Source organism: Myotis daubentonii, chromosome 11 (assembly GCF_963259705.1).
Source record: "Myotis daubentonii chromosome 11, mMyoDau2.1, whole genome shotgun sequence".
Classification (NCBI taxonomy): Eukaryota; Metazoa; Chordata; class Mammalia; order Chiroptera; family Vespertilionidae; genus Myotis; species Myotis daubentonii.
Window position 1 is genome coordinate 67,045,580 of NC_081850.1, and position 18,006 is coordinate 67,063,585.

At 38.7% G+C, this 18,006-nt stretch overlaps 1 protein-coding gene across 6 annotated transcripts in view; it reads right to left on the minus strand.

The window, feature by feature from the left end:
* CNTRL (centriolin) overlaps positions 1–18,006 on the minus strand; it is an 86,743-nt gene that overhangs the window by 3,843 nt on the left and 64,894 nt on the right. For 5 of the 6 annotated variants that reach the window (XM_059657788.1, XM_059657785.1, XM_059657786.1 and 2 more), the window contains 17 exons: positions 17,315–17,445; positions 17,038–17,178; positions 16,810–16,936; positions 16,161–16,325; positions 15,246–15,405; positions 13,662–13,777; positions 13,362–13,579; positions 11,177–11,334; positions 9,859–9,932; positions 8,537–8,725; positions 7,885–8,110; positions 5,914–6,119; positions 4,843–4,983; positions 3,030–3,302; positions 2,798–2,860; positions 1,214–1,426; positions 32–118 (listed from right to left, as the gene is read on the minus strand). In XM_059657788.1, coding sequence (XP_059513771.1) covers positions 59–118; positions 1,214–1,426; positions 2,798–2,860; positions 3,030–3,302; positions 4,843–4,983; positions 5,914–6,119; positions 7,885–8,110; positions 8,537–8,725; positions 9,859–9,932; positions 11,177–11,334; positions 13,362–13,579; positions 13,662–13,777; positions 15,246–15,405; positions 16,161–16,325; positions 16,810–16,936; positions 17,038–17,178; positions 17,315–17,445 — 2,661 coding nt within the window. In that variant the 3' untranslated portion in view covers positions 32–58. The remainder of the gene's footprint in view (positions 1–31; positions 119–1,213; positions 1,427–2,797; positions 2,861–3,029; positions 3,303–4,842; positions 4,984–5,913; positions 6,120–7,884; positions 8,111–8,536; positions 8,726–9,858; positions 9,933–11,176; positions 11,335–13,361; positions 13,580–13,661; positions 13,778–15,245; positions 15,406–16,160; positions 16,326–16,809; positions 16,937–17,037; positions 17,179–17,314; positions 17,446–18,006) is intronic. The other variant, XM_059657789.1, reaches the window with a different exon arrangement.

The window sequence follows — 18,006 nt, forward strand, 5'->3', positions numbered from 1 at the left end:
GCTGGTTAAAAGAACTATTTGTAACAGGTACCCTGTGAGCAGGAAGCTTGGAATGGCATCAGTGTCGGTAACTGTCTCGTAATTTTGATGGACCTTGTAGGACTTGTTGGAAACAGCTCTGAAAAGGGAGATAAAATATTAGGCCCAGAAGCTAGCACTCTAATTCCCGTGTAGCATGGGCTATTATCCCACAGAGACCTGGATTACTACCCCAGACTCCAAAATAATTCTAACAATCTTACCTCTACCCCTTGTGGTCTAACCTCTCCGTTATTCTCTTGAATTTAGAGCACCATTAACTCCTCTGGCTGCCACCATGAACTGATAATGAACTGGCCCCCAAACACTCATGCACTCATCTCCCATTACTGGGGCTGTCTCACTTCCAAAGCCACCTGACACCTTCCTTCAGGCATATCCTGAGGCCTAAACCTGACTTGGGTCCTACCATAGAAGGTTTTAAGATAATCATATTTAAATCCTGACTCTCCTAATGAGCTTGTGCTTTATTAATAAACAGGCAATTTTCCTTAATGTTTCTTGTGGCTCAACCATTCCATATATTGCTCTGCAGTAAAGATAGATTAGCCCCTACATGTTGGTTTCATTTTATACAGTTTCTTTAAATGAGAAAAAATATACAAAGGGTTTAGTACATGTACACAGTAGACAGTCAAAAAATAGTAGCTATTGCCTGTCTCTGAAAGTAGTACTGTGTTACTATTTACCAATCCATGAGTATATTTCATGTTCCTCCTAAATGATTAACTATATATGTCACACAGAAAACCTTTGTGAAATTCAGGATTTCTCATAGACCCTGGGGTAAGAGGTCTATGTTCCAACTTTTGCTGAGGAATAACAATAGGCACAGGGGGACGGATAGGTTAAACTAGGGCTCAAACTGGCCTCACAAGTCTAAATTCTGTATGACCCAGGAGAGAATAAGGAAATCCAGAGGTGGAGGACATTAATAGCAGCATTAAGTACGTCCCTCACAGGTCCTCCCGTCTCCAGGTCTAGTCCATTGCCGAAGACCTCAGTTGATTCCAGTTTTACTAGGGATCATGAAAAAAGTCGAAACTAGGATAAGTTTTCCAGAGATTGGAAGGTGGCACTGGGTTCCTTCTGAGTGTCCTCTAGATTATGTATCCCAAACTTTCAGGTACTTTCCAAGTACAGATCAGACCCCTTGTGAAGAGCTTCCTTTTACCTGGCTGGGTCCAAGCTGACAGTCCTCTGCAAAAGAAAACTCCAGCTGAGACGGACTAGGTGATGGTGACGATACGGAATCTGCAGAGGTGCTGGTGACCAGTTCCCCTAGCGCGTCGACTTGTCTCCTCAAGCTGTGTAAAGTGCCCTCTGTCTGCTGCTTCCCTTTGATTAACACTTCTGCTTGCTTAGACATACAGCGTCGAAGTTGAGCCTGAAAGTGTTAGGGTGAAGTTGACAGTTTTATATATCCAGAACTATTACGCAGTAGTTTCCTCACATTTAACATTTGATAGGCAAATTTGACTATCATAAAGTAGGAATGGCTGCTGAAAATGCTTGTCCAAAAAAAAAAAAACTAGAGGTACACACTGCTCTCAGTGTGTGTAAACATGTACTGTTCTGTGTTTTCATTAACTGGGCCTTTTACTCAGTCTATTCTCTCTACTGTAACGATGCTAAGGATTCCAGCCTCCCCATTAAATTACTGCTCATGTCTCTCTTCCTTTTCTTCCCAGACTCAGAAGATTGGTTCTACTCAATGTCTTCAGTGTCTCTCACAATGTAGTTAATCCTTAACCCCAGATTCCTTTCTGGCTTTTCCATTGCTGTACCTTTGAGATGATTCTCTCAAAGTCTACAGCAGCACTGTCCAACAGAACTTTGTATGATGAAGGCAATGTTGTCTGTCTGTATTGTCCAATATAGTAGCCAGTAGTCACATGCGGCTATTGAGAGCTTGAAATGTGGCAACCGAAGAACTGAATTTTAAACCTGATTTAATTAGAATGGATTTACATATAAATACTTTTGGAGGTCAAGGGCCTCCCTCAGTATACAAACAGCTCCCTCTCAGCCCATGATATATAGCTGTTCTCCAAAGGTGCATTCTGTCCTCCTGTTCTACTTTGCATTTTTCAACTCTCAACTCCAAATCTTTAATTCAACTCTGACCACTAAGTCTAGACTCCTATTCTCAGCTGCCTACAGGCAGACATGCTTCCCTAGATGAGTCACAAGGCCTTGAAACTCAACATGCCCTGAGCCAAACAACTTATCTGACACCCAAGCCTACTTTTCCAGTATTACCAATCTTTCCCCAAAACATTGGCCTCTGAGCTCCTTATTGCTTATCATTGTATCTCTATTTCCTGTCCCAAATGCTTAGGTTTCTGTCAGTTTGGGCTGAGGCAAAGCAGCACTGTATAGGTTAAATAATGCTGGGCTTTGATAGATCCTCCCTTCCCCCAACTGGTGGGTGGAGTAAAATGAAAAATCAGACAGAGGCCGAAAAACCAGGACTACAGGCTTTATTAGAGGAGAAGGACCTGCCGGGCTGTTCTCCCTGGTTTTTCGGCCTCTGTCTGATTTTTCAGGCTTAACATCAGAATTCACGGTTTTGAATACTGACTCTGCTATTCACTGTGTGATCAACTTCTCTGAGCTCCCACCATGTAATCTACAAAGCTGCTGTGAGTACTGCAGTAGAGCCCATGTGACAGCAGTATGTGAATGCAAGCAATTCGCCTCCCACTCCTCAGTGTGCAAGTAACTCATGCTATACATGTCGTTTGTAAAGGGCAACCTTGAGCCGATCTTCACGGTGCCGCAGTTTCTCTCGAAGCGCTTCTCCACGCCAGTGTTCATCCTTTTTCAGAAGGAAAGAGAAACACCAGTCACCACACACCACTATCAGTAACCAACCAGCATTTCCCCCTATACTCCCCACCATCAAGCCTGTTTTCAGCTAATCCAGGGGAGATGGGAGCCAAGTTATTCTTCTACAAAGTCCAGAGAATGGCAGGGTAAATCCTTACCATTATGTGAACCTGGGAAAAATTAGGTTTTTCTTCCAAAGGTGATGGCCTCTCACTCATGGTGAATGGAAAGTTCTCCTTCAAGCTTTCCAACCCTCCTCCTAGGTTTTCGTTCCTTTCCAAAACAGCTTCCAGATCTGCTGGTAGCTCTGGAAGAAACTGGTTGAAATTCTTCAGGCTGGTTCTGATTTCATCTTTCACCTCAGATTTAAGTGTCCTCATTGCTTCGCTGATTTCCATTTGTCTTCTCTCCAAATCATTTTGGTTTGCCATCTAAAGAGCAAGAGTCAAATACCATTGGTTAAGTTTGGGAATTAACTGGAATTAAACTGTTTAATGTGTCGAGTTTAAAGATCTACAGATGTCAAAACTTGTGCTTTTTCAACTACTGAAGTATCTATAAGCTACCATGTAAACGATTTTACTGGCATTTTGAGTGGTGCAGCGATAGAGCGTCAACCTGCAGACTGAAGGGTCTCAGGTTTGATTCTGGTCAAGGGCACATGGCCGAGTTGTGGGGCTTGATCCTCAGTAGGGGGCGTGCAGGAAGCAGCCAATCAATGATTCTCTCTCATCAATGATGTTTCTATCTCTCTCCCTTTCCCTTCCTCTCTGAAATCAATAAAAATATATATATTTTTAAAAAGCATGGGCACAGTGTTCCTTGATGATATATTGCTCTGTAGAAGTCAATCTCTCTGGAGTTAGATAGAGCTGGATTTTAATCTCATTGCCAGTAAACATTACCATATGAGTTAGGGCAAGTTACTTCTTAACCTGATACATCATTTATACATTAAGATTATACCTTGCATTAAAAAATATGAGAATTTATATGAACCACCTTAGTGGTATCTAATAAATGGCAACTACGATAATTAAATAGCAAGGAGAAAATGACCATTTACTGAAACAAGTCATGAGTGATCTAGATTATAAATGTTAATGCTGAAAGGGGCCTTAGAAGTGATCTGGTCAAATGCTTTCATTTTATGGGTGAAGAATCTGGTGGTTAAACAGTTTCCTCAGGTGTTACAGACTGTGTTGAATATCTGAGACTACTCTTTGTGGCTCTCTCCATGAAGAGCTCAGGGAAGATAATATAGCCATACCCACTGCTAATTGCCCTTCCAAGTTAGCAGAGACTTGGAGCTTTGAAATAAAACATCTTTTTCTTCAACCAAAGGGAGTGTATATTGGGGTTGGGGGAGAGTTTGGAGACACACATAAAACCAAATGGCCACTGTGGTTGTCTAAAGGATAAAGCGTGGCAGGTCAAATGAGTGGCCCCAGTAGCCGACTAGAGAGTCCTGGGTGGCCCAAATGCTGACACTGGTGAAGAGACGCCAGGGGCATCTAGGAGGAGACTAGTAGTCTATGCAGGAACTACTCTCACACCCTCTGCAGGGTAATGCAGATTCCCCTGGAGTCACTCTTTCTTACCCAGGGTGGTTGGCTCTTACAGACTTGTTTCTGACATAAACTCTAACATTTCAACACACTTCTTTGGGACATGATAAAGCTTTATGCTGAAGAACTTCATTTTTCTCTCAAAAATAACATATAAAGCTTGATGAATTTTAAAAGTATATTTAAAGTATATTAGTAAGTTTTTCTTGTGAAGGTATATTTCTATATTTTAAGACTACAAAAAGAAATTTGACTTAACATTCTATATATTCTGCTTTTCACAATTTTCACCAAGAAATACTCCTCTTAACAAGCTATCTGAGAAGCGAAGTCTGTCTGAGGCCATGGGCCGTGAGCGTGCCTCCCGAGGCCCCGTCTGGCGGCCAGCCAGGCCTGGACACACCTGTTTCTTGAGTTCCGTGTACTCATGCTGCATCTGGCTGAGCTCCTTCATCAGGCGCCTGGCCCGTTCGTGGTTGTCCTGGGCCACCTGCTCGATTGTTGCCATTTCCTTCTGCATGCAGCTGTTCTCTTGCTTTTGCTCCTAGCACAGGAGGAGGAAAATGACGTTGTCCAATACATGGAGAGGTCGTTGCTGACTTACACACTCACTAGCTCTGTAACTTATTTTCCATCTGGGCCGCAGCTTGTCTAGTTGTAAAGTGGGGGTCATTCTACCTGCCTTCTTTAGCAGCTGTGGTAGCGCTGGGAGTACAGAGTCTGTTAGCCCAAAGCCTGAATCCTAGGTCTGCAACATTACTTTTAATAAGTTACTTTCTCTTTCTTAGCCTCCATTAATAGTCTGTAAAATGGGAACAATGAGCCCATCATCACAGGGTTACCGAAAGGGTTAGAATTTAGATATCTGCATATTTATCTTTATAATCATGTTACCCTATCATTAGTTACAAGGGGCTCTATCACCTTTTTGGAAACACACGTGATTTAAAGTTACATTCACACCACAGGGGTTCATTAATTCCTTCAGAGAGTGTTAGAGAAACCCATTTCTGTGACAGTCCCTGTTGCTGCCCATCTGCCTCCACCCACCATAAACTGTTTTGAATTCATCTGTGTATCACCTCCCAAAATTTATTTCAGGGTTAAAAGCATGCTAGATTGGGCTTCTTGGTTTTAGGATAATGATTAATTAAAGCTACTGGTAATGTTGACCTAAAGGGCAGGATGAGGAAAAGCTATGAGCACTGACTGCAGCCAGTAGCAACCTGCCAGCTGAGAGTGCTCTCTGCTTTGTGCTGACATTGTCTTGTTTATAGGACCATCTTTCCAGCCAGGGCTGCAGCCCAGATGCAGACAACATCTACCATCAGCTTCAAGAACAAATTATGCAGAAATACACCAAAAGCAATAGTTGGGCTGACAGGTAATCTATTTGTTCTATGTTGAAACAGTGTTAGTTTAAACATTTAAACGCATCATTTCTTCATAAACTGCCAGGGTGGCAGGTACTCACGAGAAGGTTTTTCTCCAGTTGGCTCCGCTGGATCTTAAGTGCTTCCTTCAGGCTGAGAACCTGTTTCTCGGATTTCTTTCTTTCCGTCAAGAACTGGTTCCGCAGGAGGCTGAAGTCGGCCCTCATTGAATCTGTCTCTTTTTGGAGAGCCAGCAGCTCATTTGACTTTTCCATTAATTGCTGCTCCCGTTCTGAGAGCTGTTGTTCTGAAATGAGCATTTTTAGTACTTTAGCCAGAGGCCCTGAGCTGGATGTAGGCAGAGCTTTCCTTCCCTCGAGGGCAGATTGCATAATGACATGCCACCCACTCCATCACTGAGTCTTCCAAGTCCCCTCTGACCCACACCAGAGGCCCCAAAAAAGGCCCAGATAAGGTGCCTCTTGACATAATGGGCCTCGAGGGCTGATTCCAAAGTGATACACTGCGACTATCTCCTTTTTGAGTATTTGACTCAAAAAAAAAAGCACCAATCCTGGGGTGCAGGGAACACAAAACAGACTGCTGTTTTTTTATCAACCTTTATTTTATTTTTTTAAATATATTTTTATTGATTTCAGACAGGAAGGGAAAAGGAGAGATAGAAACATCAATGATGGGAGAGAATCATTGATTGGCTGCCTCCTGCACGCCCCCTACTGGGGATCTAGCCTGCAACGTGGGCATGTGCCCTTGACCAGAATTGAACCCAGGACCCTTCAGTCCACAGGCCAACGCTCTATCCACTGAGCCAAACCAGCTAGGACTCAATCTTTATTTTAATGAAGGGAAGCACGCCAGTACTTCTTCCTTCACAGGAGGTGGTACAGTGCAGAGAACATGGGATTTAGAGCCATATGAGCCCTGTTTTACAGGGGGAACTATCTCCTGCTGTTCGATGAGAATCATGTATTCAAATACCTAGTACATAGTGAGACTGAATAAATAATGCTTATAAATAACAGTGACACCTAAAACAAATTGTTCTGATCACAACCTTTAGAGTAACACCCTATCCAGATTTCACTTTTTACACCTCTGGCATGGCCACGCTTTTTTTAAAGTTTTTTTTTGTTAGGTTTCATTTTCAAAATGAAATGATTGGGTCTGGTTCGATCAAGAGTTCTCAGGGTACCCCAGCTGGCGGCTCAGTTGGTGATAGCATTATCCCATGCACCAAAAGGTTGCAGGTTCTATTTCTGGTCAGGGCACATACCTAGTTTGCGGGTTCCATCCCAGGTCAGGGCATGTACAGAAGGCAACCAATTGCTGTTTCTCTCTCACATCGATGTTTCTCTTTCTATATATAAACAGTAAAAACATATTCCTGGGTAAGGATTAAAAAAAAGAAGAAGAATTCTCAGGGAAAAGAAATAATAATCCCTTCAGATCCTTTAAGTCCACTGGATTCACTCAGGGGTAAGGGAAGGGAACAACATTTTCTGATCATTATTAAACCCTGCAGAAAAAAAATCATTATTGATGTTAGAACAATCATTTACCCTGGATTCCCATGTCAACTCTATTTTATATATGGCTTAAGTGAGAAAAAACAGATCTAAAGGCAAATACCTGTATTTTGGTATTTGTCAAATTTTACAGAAATTTTGCACTGTCAAATTTGGATAGAAGTAGAACAGTTAATTTTTTTTTTTTTCCACTGGCTGAGATGAAATGAATCATTGTTCCCAGAGCTCATAAGTAATGTACTTCACAGAAAGTCTATAGAGTACCTTTTGGCACTACTTTGCCTTACTTTCCCACTTTCTTGGGATAGCATTCTCAAAGAAGACAATATGGTGAAGCAAAAAGGCTTAACCGTCAGTCTCAATGCCACTCTTCCACAGGGCTATGAGGATTGAGTCTGTACTGTACTCCCCACTGTGCTGCTTTTGCCTCCTTTCTGGGCTATGCTTGGGCCCTGGGTCTCCTGTACATCACAAGACACCAGAAGAGCACCCCTCCCCCGGGATGTGATGTTCCAGAATACATACGGGTTTGGGAGAGCGTCTTCTCCAGGGCCTCACCCCACCTCTCCTCTTCCTGCAGAGTCCTGACACGCTCTTCTGTCCCCAGCAGCTTTGTGAGCACCTGGTCCAGTTTGCTTTGCTGGTCTGTAACTTCCTTTTCCAGTTGCTGCTGCTGCTCCTTCAGTGTTGCTTTACTTGCTTCTAATTTTCTTTCTTCACTTTCTCTCTGTTTCTGGAGTCTCTGAAACATCTTAATAAAGAACAATCTTAGTCAGTCATACAATAACAAATAGTGTCCCAGATGAGAGCATCTTCATGGATAGAGTCTAGTACAATAGAAGGTAGGAAACAGCCCGCCATGACAGAGTGAGTTCCTTTACCAAGGTAATCAAGGAGGGACTGGGAAACAATTTGGTCAGCATGTGAGAAGGGGATGCAAGCAGCAAATGACAGGTGGCCATGAAGATTCTTTATATAACCAATGTTCTAGGGCCTTAAGAGTCTAGAAATACTAATACCAAGAAAGAGTTGGTTACAATACCCCCTAATTATCCAGGGCAGTTAAGGGAAGCTATTCCTTTGTGGGGTACTTCTCAGCAGGTTTCTGCCAAGAGGGAAAAAGCTCACACCAGTGACAAAGTGTTTCCTGTTACATACAATCATAAACATGTAGTACCATTTCTTGTTCTGCTAGTTTGGCTTTGTTTTCTTCAATCTCATTCTGGAGCACTTGAAGCTGTTGCTGTTTTGTCTCCTCTTCTTTTTGACAGTCTTCCAACTTCTTAATCCACTCACTGATGTCCTTCTGGAGCCTGGTCTGCTCACTGACCAGTGCATCATTCCGCCTGGTGGTGTGGAGCAGGTCCTTTAGGTGAAAGGATACATTGAAACTACTAACAAAGCCATCTTTACTAGAGGTGGCCAGTGCCACGCCAGCATCTGCTACGTCTGACAAAATGAGATGGAATAAAAGTTCCATATCCTTTATTATCTCCACAAATTTATACAAAGGTACCCAGAACTCAATCATTGGCTTTCCTCTTTTTAGTACCTAAAAAAACACCACAAGACGGCAGAAGATGTCAGAACCTCAGCAAGAGATTCAGTTCCTCTGAGCTTTAGCTGTATTGTCACTGAGGTGGGAATAAACAATACCCACCTCACAGGTTTGCTAAGATTAAGAAAGACTGTGAATAAGGTTAACTCTTATTGAAAATGAACCAAAAGTCATGGTTTTGTTATCATTTGAAATATATAGGTTTAAAAAACTCAGAAAACAATACTACTTTCTTTAAATTAAGCATATTTGAAAAAGTTACCATATTTCTAACACCACAAAAAATATTAATGAGAACCCATTTAAGACTTTTTAAAAGATAGAACACTTTGATTTTATATTTTATACATGTTAGAAACACAGAATCCTACAGGTAGAAGGAAGAGAATTTAGATGTCTAATCAAACCTCTAATTTCCATAGTGGAAACTGAGGCCCAGAACTTGCTTGAAGTTCTTTGAAACTCAAATGACAACACTATTCTCATAGGACAACACTGAATTACTTTTAAGATTATCAGAAGTATAAGGGTCAAGAATCCACCCTATTCAATGTCAGACAAGAGTGGCCCAGATTTGGCAGTTATTCTGCAGCTCAATGAGCCATCAAATCTAAGCCCAGCCTTTGGAGGTTCATCTGTGCACAGATAAGAGATGGTCCTTCTGGCCCCTAAAGCCTCTACAGGGGCTACTGAGGGGTTGGGCTCTGGTCTAGCCACCACCTTATTTATTAACTTTCAGTAAAATGTTGTTTGAATAAAGATTTCTAGGGCTAAAATAAATTAGAAAATCACTGCTCGGCATGTGTATATGATGTGTGTGTTATATAAATGGCCCTGTGGTACCTGCTGGTATGAAAAGGAACTAGCCTATTTGATTGCTATTTCAACCAACTGTCTGAATGCCTTCAGGATGCCACTAGAAGATTACATGTTAAGCTTACCTGTTTTGTTAGGTTCAAATGGTCTTGAACATCAGCTAGTTCTTCTTGTAATGAGTTTACTGCTTCTCGTTTTTCTACAGAAATAACATTTATATGATATAATATATACGTATGCATTTTCCAGATTTCCATTAGCTCCCCAAAAAAGTGGAGTGAAAGTGAATTTAAACATATTTCTGCTCAATGTATGACTATGCCACACTTTTTTTAAAGGAAGAGAGAGTACATGCACAACCCAGATCTGGCTTTGGGGCCCAGGTGTTTGATGACTTCCATTTTCAAATCCTAACAAAAATTTTTACAGATAATAGCTAGTGCTGAAGTGCATGACTTATAATCAGGCACCTACAACCTTGCTGGTAGAAATGTAATTTGGTATAACCTCTCAGGAAGACAATTTGGGCATAAATTTTATACATATATTAGTTTTGTTACTAGCTGTGTGGGTTTGAGCAAGTCACTTACCTTAAGCAAGTGATAAGGAAACTAAAGTTCCCTCATTTGAAAATGTGTAAAATAATAGTTTTTATCACATAAAACTGTTACAATAATTAAATGAGAAAATGCATATAAAATATTAGCATCCTATCTAAAACATAATAGTAATCAACAAGTATATTATTAGCTAGAAGTACCTAGTAACTTCTCCTAAATAATCATAAATAATTATAAAGATTTGGTAATAAAGATATTATTTGCACCTTTGTTTTTCTTTTTAAAACTATACAAACACACAAACACATCCCTAGGAAATATCATCCCTTTGAGGAATGAGGTCAATAGTAATTTTTATTTCATCTTTTTGCTGTTTTGAAATTGTTCTTGTAAGAACAAAAATTAGTTTTAAACAGCTTTGAGATATTTGTATAGGATGTATTTCACCCACTTAAAGTATACAATTCAGTGGCTTTTAATATATTCACAGTTGTACAAACATCACCACCGCCTAAATTCAGAACATTTTTGTCATTTCTAAAAGAAACCTCAGGCCCATTAGCGTGAGTTATTTCTATAACAAGAAAAATCAGCCAAACCCAGTTTGGCTCAGTGGATAGAGCGTCGGCCTGCGGACTGAAAGGTCCCAGGTTCGATTCCAGTCAAGGGCATGTACCTTGGTTGGGGGCACATTCCCAGTAGGAGATGTGCAAGAGGCAGCTGATCGATGTTTCTCTCTCATCGATGTTCCTAACTCTCTATCTCTCTCCCTTCCTTTCTGTAAAAAATCAATAAAATATATTTAAAAAAAGAAAAAGAAAAATCAAACAACTAAAGGGATACCCTAAGAAAAGGCAGAAGCCCCAGCTATGTGGCCTCCTACCTTGTAGCTGCTGCTGCATTGCTGCCATGTCTTCATGCAGAGAGAGCTTGTCCCGGTTTAACTGGTCTAGCTCCTGCTGCAGTTTTCTGACACTCAATTCCAGCTTTTCTAAGTTCGATTGCTCCATTTTGCAATTTTCTTCTGTAGCTGCTAAAACCCTACCATCCAAGTAAAGAATAGATACGCTGTCAAATATAAAATGTTCAAGCACACACAAGAGACAACTGAGAGACCGTGTTACAATTTCACAAATTAGTTATGAAATCTGAACGATTATAAATCTTAAAAATTTAAGGTCTTAACTCATTTTCAAGAGAAACCTATTTAAAAATAGGAGATTAAAAAAATAACAACTCGCTAAAATGAAGTTTTATAAAAATCAGGGATGAAACACATGACTAGCACTAATAATTCAAAAAATCCAAGTGGTGAAAATGGATTTCTAACTTCTGATAAGTGTAAAAGCAAGAAACACAATTGTTTGTATCAGAGAATTTGCCCATAAGCAGACATGCATGTGCATGCATTCTCTTACATAACTGGAATCACACAGTATGCACTTGCTTTTGTTTGTAGCTGTTTTTTTTCCACTGAGAATAATTACTCTGAGATTCAGCCATGTTCTTGTATCAACTCCATCCCTTTTTATTGCTGAGTAGTATTCCATGGTAAGGATATACTGTAATTTGCCTATCTGTTTACCAGTTGATTAACATTTAGGGTGTTTCCAGTTTTTGGCTATTGCAAATAAAAGCTGCTATGAACATTAGTATATAGTCTTTGTTTGGACATATGTTTCATGCCTCATGAGTAAATAACTAGGAGTGCAACTGCTAGATCTTCTGGTAGGTATGTTTGATATTTTAAATAACTGCCAAACTATTTTCCAAAGTAGTCTAACAATTTACACTCCCACCAATCAGGTGTGAAAGTTCCTGGCTAACATTAGGTACACTCAGTCTTTAGTTTAGCCATTCTAATAGGTGTGTAATGATATCTCATTGTGGTTTTAATTGCATTTTCCTAATGGTCAACGATGCTGCACATCTTTTATGTGCTTATTTACCACCCATATATCTCTTTAAGTGAATTCTCTGTTCAAATCTTTTGCTCATTTGAAAAATTGGATTGCTCATTTTCTTATTATTGAGTTTTGAGAGTTTTATATATATAAATATTCTGGGTATGAGTCCTTTATAACATATGTGGTTGTAAATATTTTTCTCCCATCTGTCTTTTCATTATCTTAACAGTGTCTTCTGAGAATTTTTAAGTTTTGATGAAGTCCAAATTATTATTCTCTCACAGATCATGCTTTTAGTGTCATAGCTAAAAAAAATTTGCCTAACCCCAGGTCACAAAGGCTTTTTTTCCTTGGAGTTTTATATTTAGGTTTTATATTTATGGTCCATTTTGAGTTAATTTTTATATGCAGTGTGAGGTATGGATTGAGGCTCTTTCTTTGGGGGGGGGAGGATACACAATTGTTTCAGTAACATTTTTTGAAAAGACCATCTTTTCTCTAATGAAAAAGATGTCTTTGCATCTTTGTCAAAATCAGCTGGCCACATATTTATGAGTTTACTTCTGGAATTTGTATTCTGTTCCATAGATGTATTTGTCTACCTTTATACCAATACCATAGTGTTTTGATTACCATAGTTGTATATTAAGTCTTGAAATCAGGTAGTGTTAGCACTAAACATTTGTTCTTCTTTTTCAAAGTTGTTTTTGTGTCACAGTTAAAAAGTTTTAGACTTTATTCTAGGTTGTTTGCATATGAATTTTAGAACCAAACTGTCAATTTCTATTTTAAACGTCTGTTGGGATTTTGATTGTGATTGTTTTGAATTTATAAATCAATCTGAGAACTGAACTGTAACAATATTTCCTACCCACAAACAAGGTATATTTCTCCATTTATTTCTATCTCCCAGCATGTATTATTTTACTTAAAACAAACAAACAAATAAACAAAAAAACACCACAACAGATTAAGAAAATGCTTTGGGGGGCAAAGTGTAAAAAGAAATTTGCCCAAAAATGCTATTGGTGAATTTCATTCTGATAGTAAATTTGTGGAGTACTCTTTTTCCCTTTCTCAATTTTCCAAATTTTTGTATAGAGTGTTTATGGTCTAGCTTTCAAGAAGTGATCTTGCAGGCTTAATTTGTTCCCTTCTTACCGTTTGGTTTGTGCCAACTTCTTTTCCCAGTTGTCACATTTCTCTTCCAGATCTTGCTTTTCTTCACACAAAGACTCAACACATGATTGCAATGCTCGGTTCTCAGCAGTTATTCGCTCTATTTCCCGTTTGTCCCTTTCGAGGAGCTGCTTCTGCCACTCTATTTCCCCTTTCTGTCGCACAGCTGCCTGCTGCAAATTCTCTAACTCCAGTTTCTCCTAAATCAGATAAAAGATGACTCAATCATGCTAAGAGACAAAGACTGCAATTTGGTATTGGTAAAACAGCTTTGCTTATTACCTCTAATACTTCAACCTGAGTCTTCTCTAACTCAGACATCTTTTGGTCATGCTGTAGTTTCAAACCTTGTAGTTCATTATTTTCAAGGTGCAGCATGTCCAGAATATTCTTTAGTTCTAATAGAAACAAAACACGGTCCATGTTATCAAATGAACTTGGAAACACTTATAAAGTGAAACAGAAAAAAATGCTATTATTGACTGATACAAGAAACGAAAGATAATAAAAAAAATTTGTTGTGCTGAATTAATGGAGCTAATTATATATATATATATTTTTTTGCGCTGTGGGTTTTTTTTTTTATTATTAGTTAAGGTATTACAGATGTGTCCTCATCCCCCCCATTAACCCCCAACCTCCCCCCCACACACAAACTCATGCTCCCATCCCTCTGTTGTCCATGTCCATTGGTTTGGCTTATATACATGTATACAAGTCCTTCGGTTGATCTCTTCCCCTTACCCCCGCCCTCCCCTACTTTCCTTCTCGGGATTGATAGCCTGATCGCTGTTTCTCAGTCTTTGGGTCTGTCCCTTTTCATCAGTCTATGTTGTTCTCTATAATCCACAAATGAGTGAGATCATGTGGTATTTATCTTTCTCTGACTGGCTTATTTCACTTAGCATAATGCTCTCCAGTTCCATCCATGCTGTTATATTTTTAATGGAAAAATCATTTAAAAGTATTGCTAAGTATTAATTTTAACAAAACATTTTAATAAAAACATTTAACAAAGATCTAGTTCTAAAGGCATTAATCCTACCTAAAAGAATTTTAGACAAAATAAATAGGAAGAACTTTAAAACATATAAGTTGAGATTTACATAACTTTTTCTCCCTTGAAATATAGATTTATAAATAGTAACTCTTTTTTCTTATTATAAAAATATTTGCTAACTATAAAAAATTTGAAAAAATGTATAAAAGAAAAAAACTCATCATTATCCCACCATCTATTGCAGTAACATTTTGATGTATTTCCTTTCAGAGCACATAGACACACAGACACATTTTTAAATGAATTTGGACTAGACTCTATATTTAGTTTTTACCTTTTTTGTTCATTCTCCACGCCAGCGTTTTTACATGTCATTAAATTTTAAAAATACAGCTTTTAAAGTGGTCATTTGTTTCCAAATTTTGTCATAAATTTTGCTGCAAGTAAACAACTCAGGCAGCTTAATTTATGAAACAAGGAAATAAAGGCTTCTCTTTAAAAAGAAATATTCCTGTGATGGGCATAAATGCTTACCTTCTCTAGATAACTAGAAATGGGCTAACTGGTGCAATAGGTATGAATTGTAAGAGTCTTGAAACACTGGGAGAGTGTTCCAATTTATACTTTGACCAATATCCTACAAGTAAGTGTTCTGCTTTCACCACACCTGGTCAGCAAGGAATATGATTATTTTGCTCTTAAATAAACTATCAATTTGAATGGCAGAAAAAATATCATTTTCCTTTTATAATCTGTAAGATTAACTTTTAAAAGAAGTTTATTTGACTATTTGTTTTTCTTCTGTGACCTGGAATATAGACATTTCCAACCTCAGACTTTATATGATTGTTTTCCTTTAAACTTACCAGTTTTATGTTTAGACATTTGTCCTAAAACTACCTGAAGATTTTCTTCTTCTTTTTCAATTTCCTGCTTTATAAGAGTAAGTTGAGTTTTTTTTTCACTAATCTGGACATTCAGTTCTCCTTTTTGAAAACTCATTTGTTCCAGAAGAGATTTTACTTCCTGTGCAAAAAAATTAAAAATAAAAAGTCACCTCCCACCTTCACAAAATTATGAATGGAAACTAATATCAGTTCTGTTACTGTCTCATTTTATAAAAATTCTAATTTGGAAACAAGCTCATTTTTGCCCTTTATGTCAAGAACAACACTGTATTTTACACTACCATATTTCTGTATAGTAGAAGTAAGAAAGTAACATACTTTCTTCATTTAAAATGTATATGTAACATTTGCCATGTGCAAGGCAATGTGTTGTAGAGAAAAAAGGCTGATTCAAATATCTCTCCTGCCCTCCAAGGGCTTCATGCCCTGTGGGGAAGTAAAGCTGGGGACATAAACATGATCAGGAAAGGCTAAGATGCCCTAGGAAACATGAAGAGTGCTCCTAAATTCAAAAGAGAGAGAAACTCCTTTCAGGGTAAAGAAAAAGTCAGGGAAGTCTTAGTGGCATGAACCTGAACCCCCAAAAAATAGGTAGGATCTGGACATACACAGAAAGAGAATTCCTGGAAAAGAACAAGTATGAGGAAAGTACAGAAGCAGAACACCTTGGGTACGTCCAGGAAACATTATTGGGGAGCTACAAATGACAGGCACAGCATAGCTATACAACACGCCACCAAACTGATGATACAGAAGAGTCAAGATTTGGAAATTTATATTTCCATTTGGAGGGAACCTATATAAGTACCTCAAAATAAACCTGTAGCCAAGCACTATGCTAGGACTCTTAAGAAAATCCACTGGAAAACATACCCTAATATAACTGCACTTCTCAGTTACTTCAGTTTCGCCCAGTCTCAGGGCTTCCTGGAGGTCAGCTTTGGCCTGGACCATGCTTTCTTGGAGTAGATGCAGCTCCTCCTTTTTATGCCCTAACTGCCTGTCCAAGACAGCCATCTCCTGCTGCTGAGCTGTCACCTGCATTAAAGAAAAATGAAGAATATAAAGCTTGACAAAGACCACAACCTAAAAATTGTGGGGAGACATTAGGAGCTAGCCTAATTCTAATTATCCGGGTTGCACGAGTGAGAAAAGCCAGGCTTGGAATGAACTCACATATGTAAAATCACTGAAATCATACCAAAAGCAGAGCCCTCCCTTATCAAACGACTCCTTTTGTACTTTGGTATAGACTAAAAATACATAAGTAAACACATTTAACATAAACGATCTGAGTATATCCTGTTCTTTTATTCAATAGCATGTTTTACTGAGTTGGGATTAAAATTTGGGTTGGACTCTACTCTTAACCTCTACGATATACAGCCTCATTTATGCTTTAAGTTTTATTTTGTATTTTCCTGTCTTTTCTACAATCAAACATGTATTACTTTTTAATCATCACATAAATGTAGGTTTCAAAGCAGCATGCACTGGTTGTTCAAGGCATCTGTTGCCATACCTGGCTTTTCAGCTTCTCCAGCTCTGCCCTCTTGGCCTGCAGGAGGGTCTCTGACTCTTTAAGGACCTGTAAGTGATGATCCTCATTGCGTTCTGCGGCCTCGATGTCTTTTTGCAGTTTCTGCAACCTACAAAGCACAAAATAATAGAGCAGATCCAAATGGAGACTGACCCCCAATCTGTCTACCAGCACAAGCTCCTGAAGCCCCATAGAAGCCGTAGTACTTACTCTTCGGTCAGTTTTTCCTTCTTCTTGTTTAGACACTGGAAGTCTGAGTCTTTTGCTGCAACAACCTTGTTTATTTCTTCCAAAATTCCTTCTTGTTCGATTTTGTGCTGCTCCAAATCCTTCGTGTCAGCCTGGATCAATCTAAAACATCAATTTATTCCTCCAAGGCCCTTAGACTTAACATGCACTATTTATCATAAGTCAGTTATTATCCTCTTAGAACTAAACTTTTCATTCATCTCACTGAATATATCAATGGCTGAAGGATTCCACCTACCTGAGCTGCTGGTCGGCTTTGACAAGGTTGATAGCAGTTTCCTGAGCTCTCCTTTCTAATTCCTCAGCATCTTTCTCTGTTTGCAATAACTTTCTCTTGGCATCAGCGAACTTTTCAGCAGCATTTTTGGTCTAGAAAACAAACTATCATTAAAAGCAATTCAGTTACAGACTTCACAGCTATTGGTAGTGTAAATTGGTATAACTCTTGGCAAACAAGGCAATACAGAAAAACTTTAAATGTTCATTCACTTTGGCTCTCCAATTCTCAGAAAAAAATTCAAAAGTAAAGAACTACCACACAGAAATGCTCAATGTTTATTGAAATCATGTAAGTGGACAAATAATAGATTCAACAAGTGTTAATGTATCAACACAATGGAATACTGTACAGCCTTTAAAATCGAGTGACAATGTGGCAACATGGGAGAATGTTAATGATATTATGATGACTTAAAAATTTACAAGCACTGTAAGAGCAACTATGTAAAATTATATCTGTGTTACCAAAGACAGAAAGGCTATGCAAAAATAAAAATAATCATTTGAGGGTGATGAGACTGGATGATCTTATTTAGAAATAATCTGTAATACTATTATATGTTACTTTTTTCAATTAAAAATATCTACCCAATTAAGTAGCAATGAAGTGATTTTACTAATATTCCCTCCACACAGAGATGCTGGCTGTAC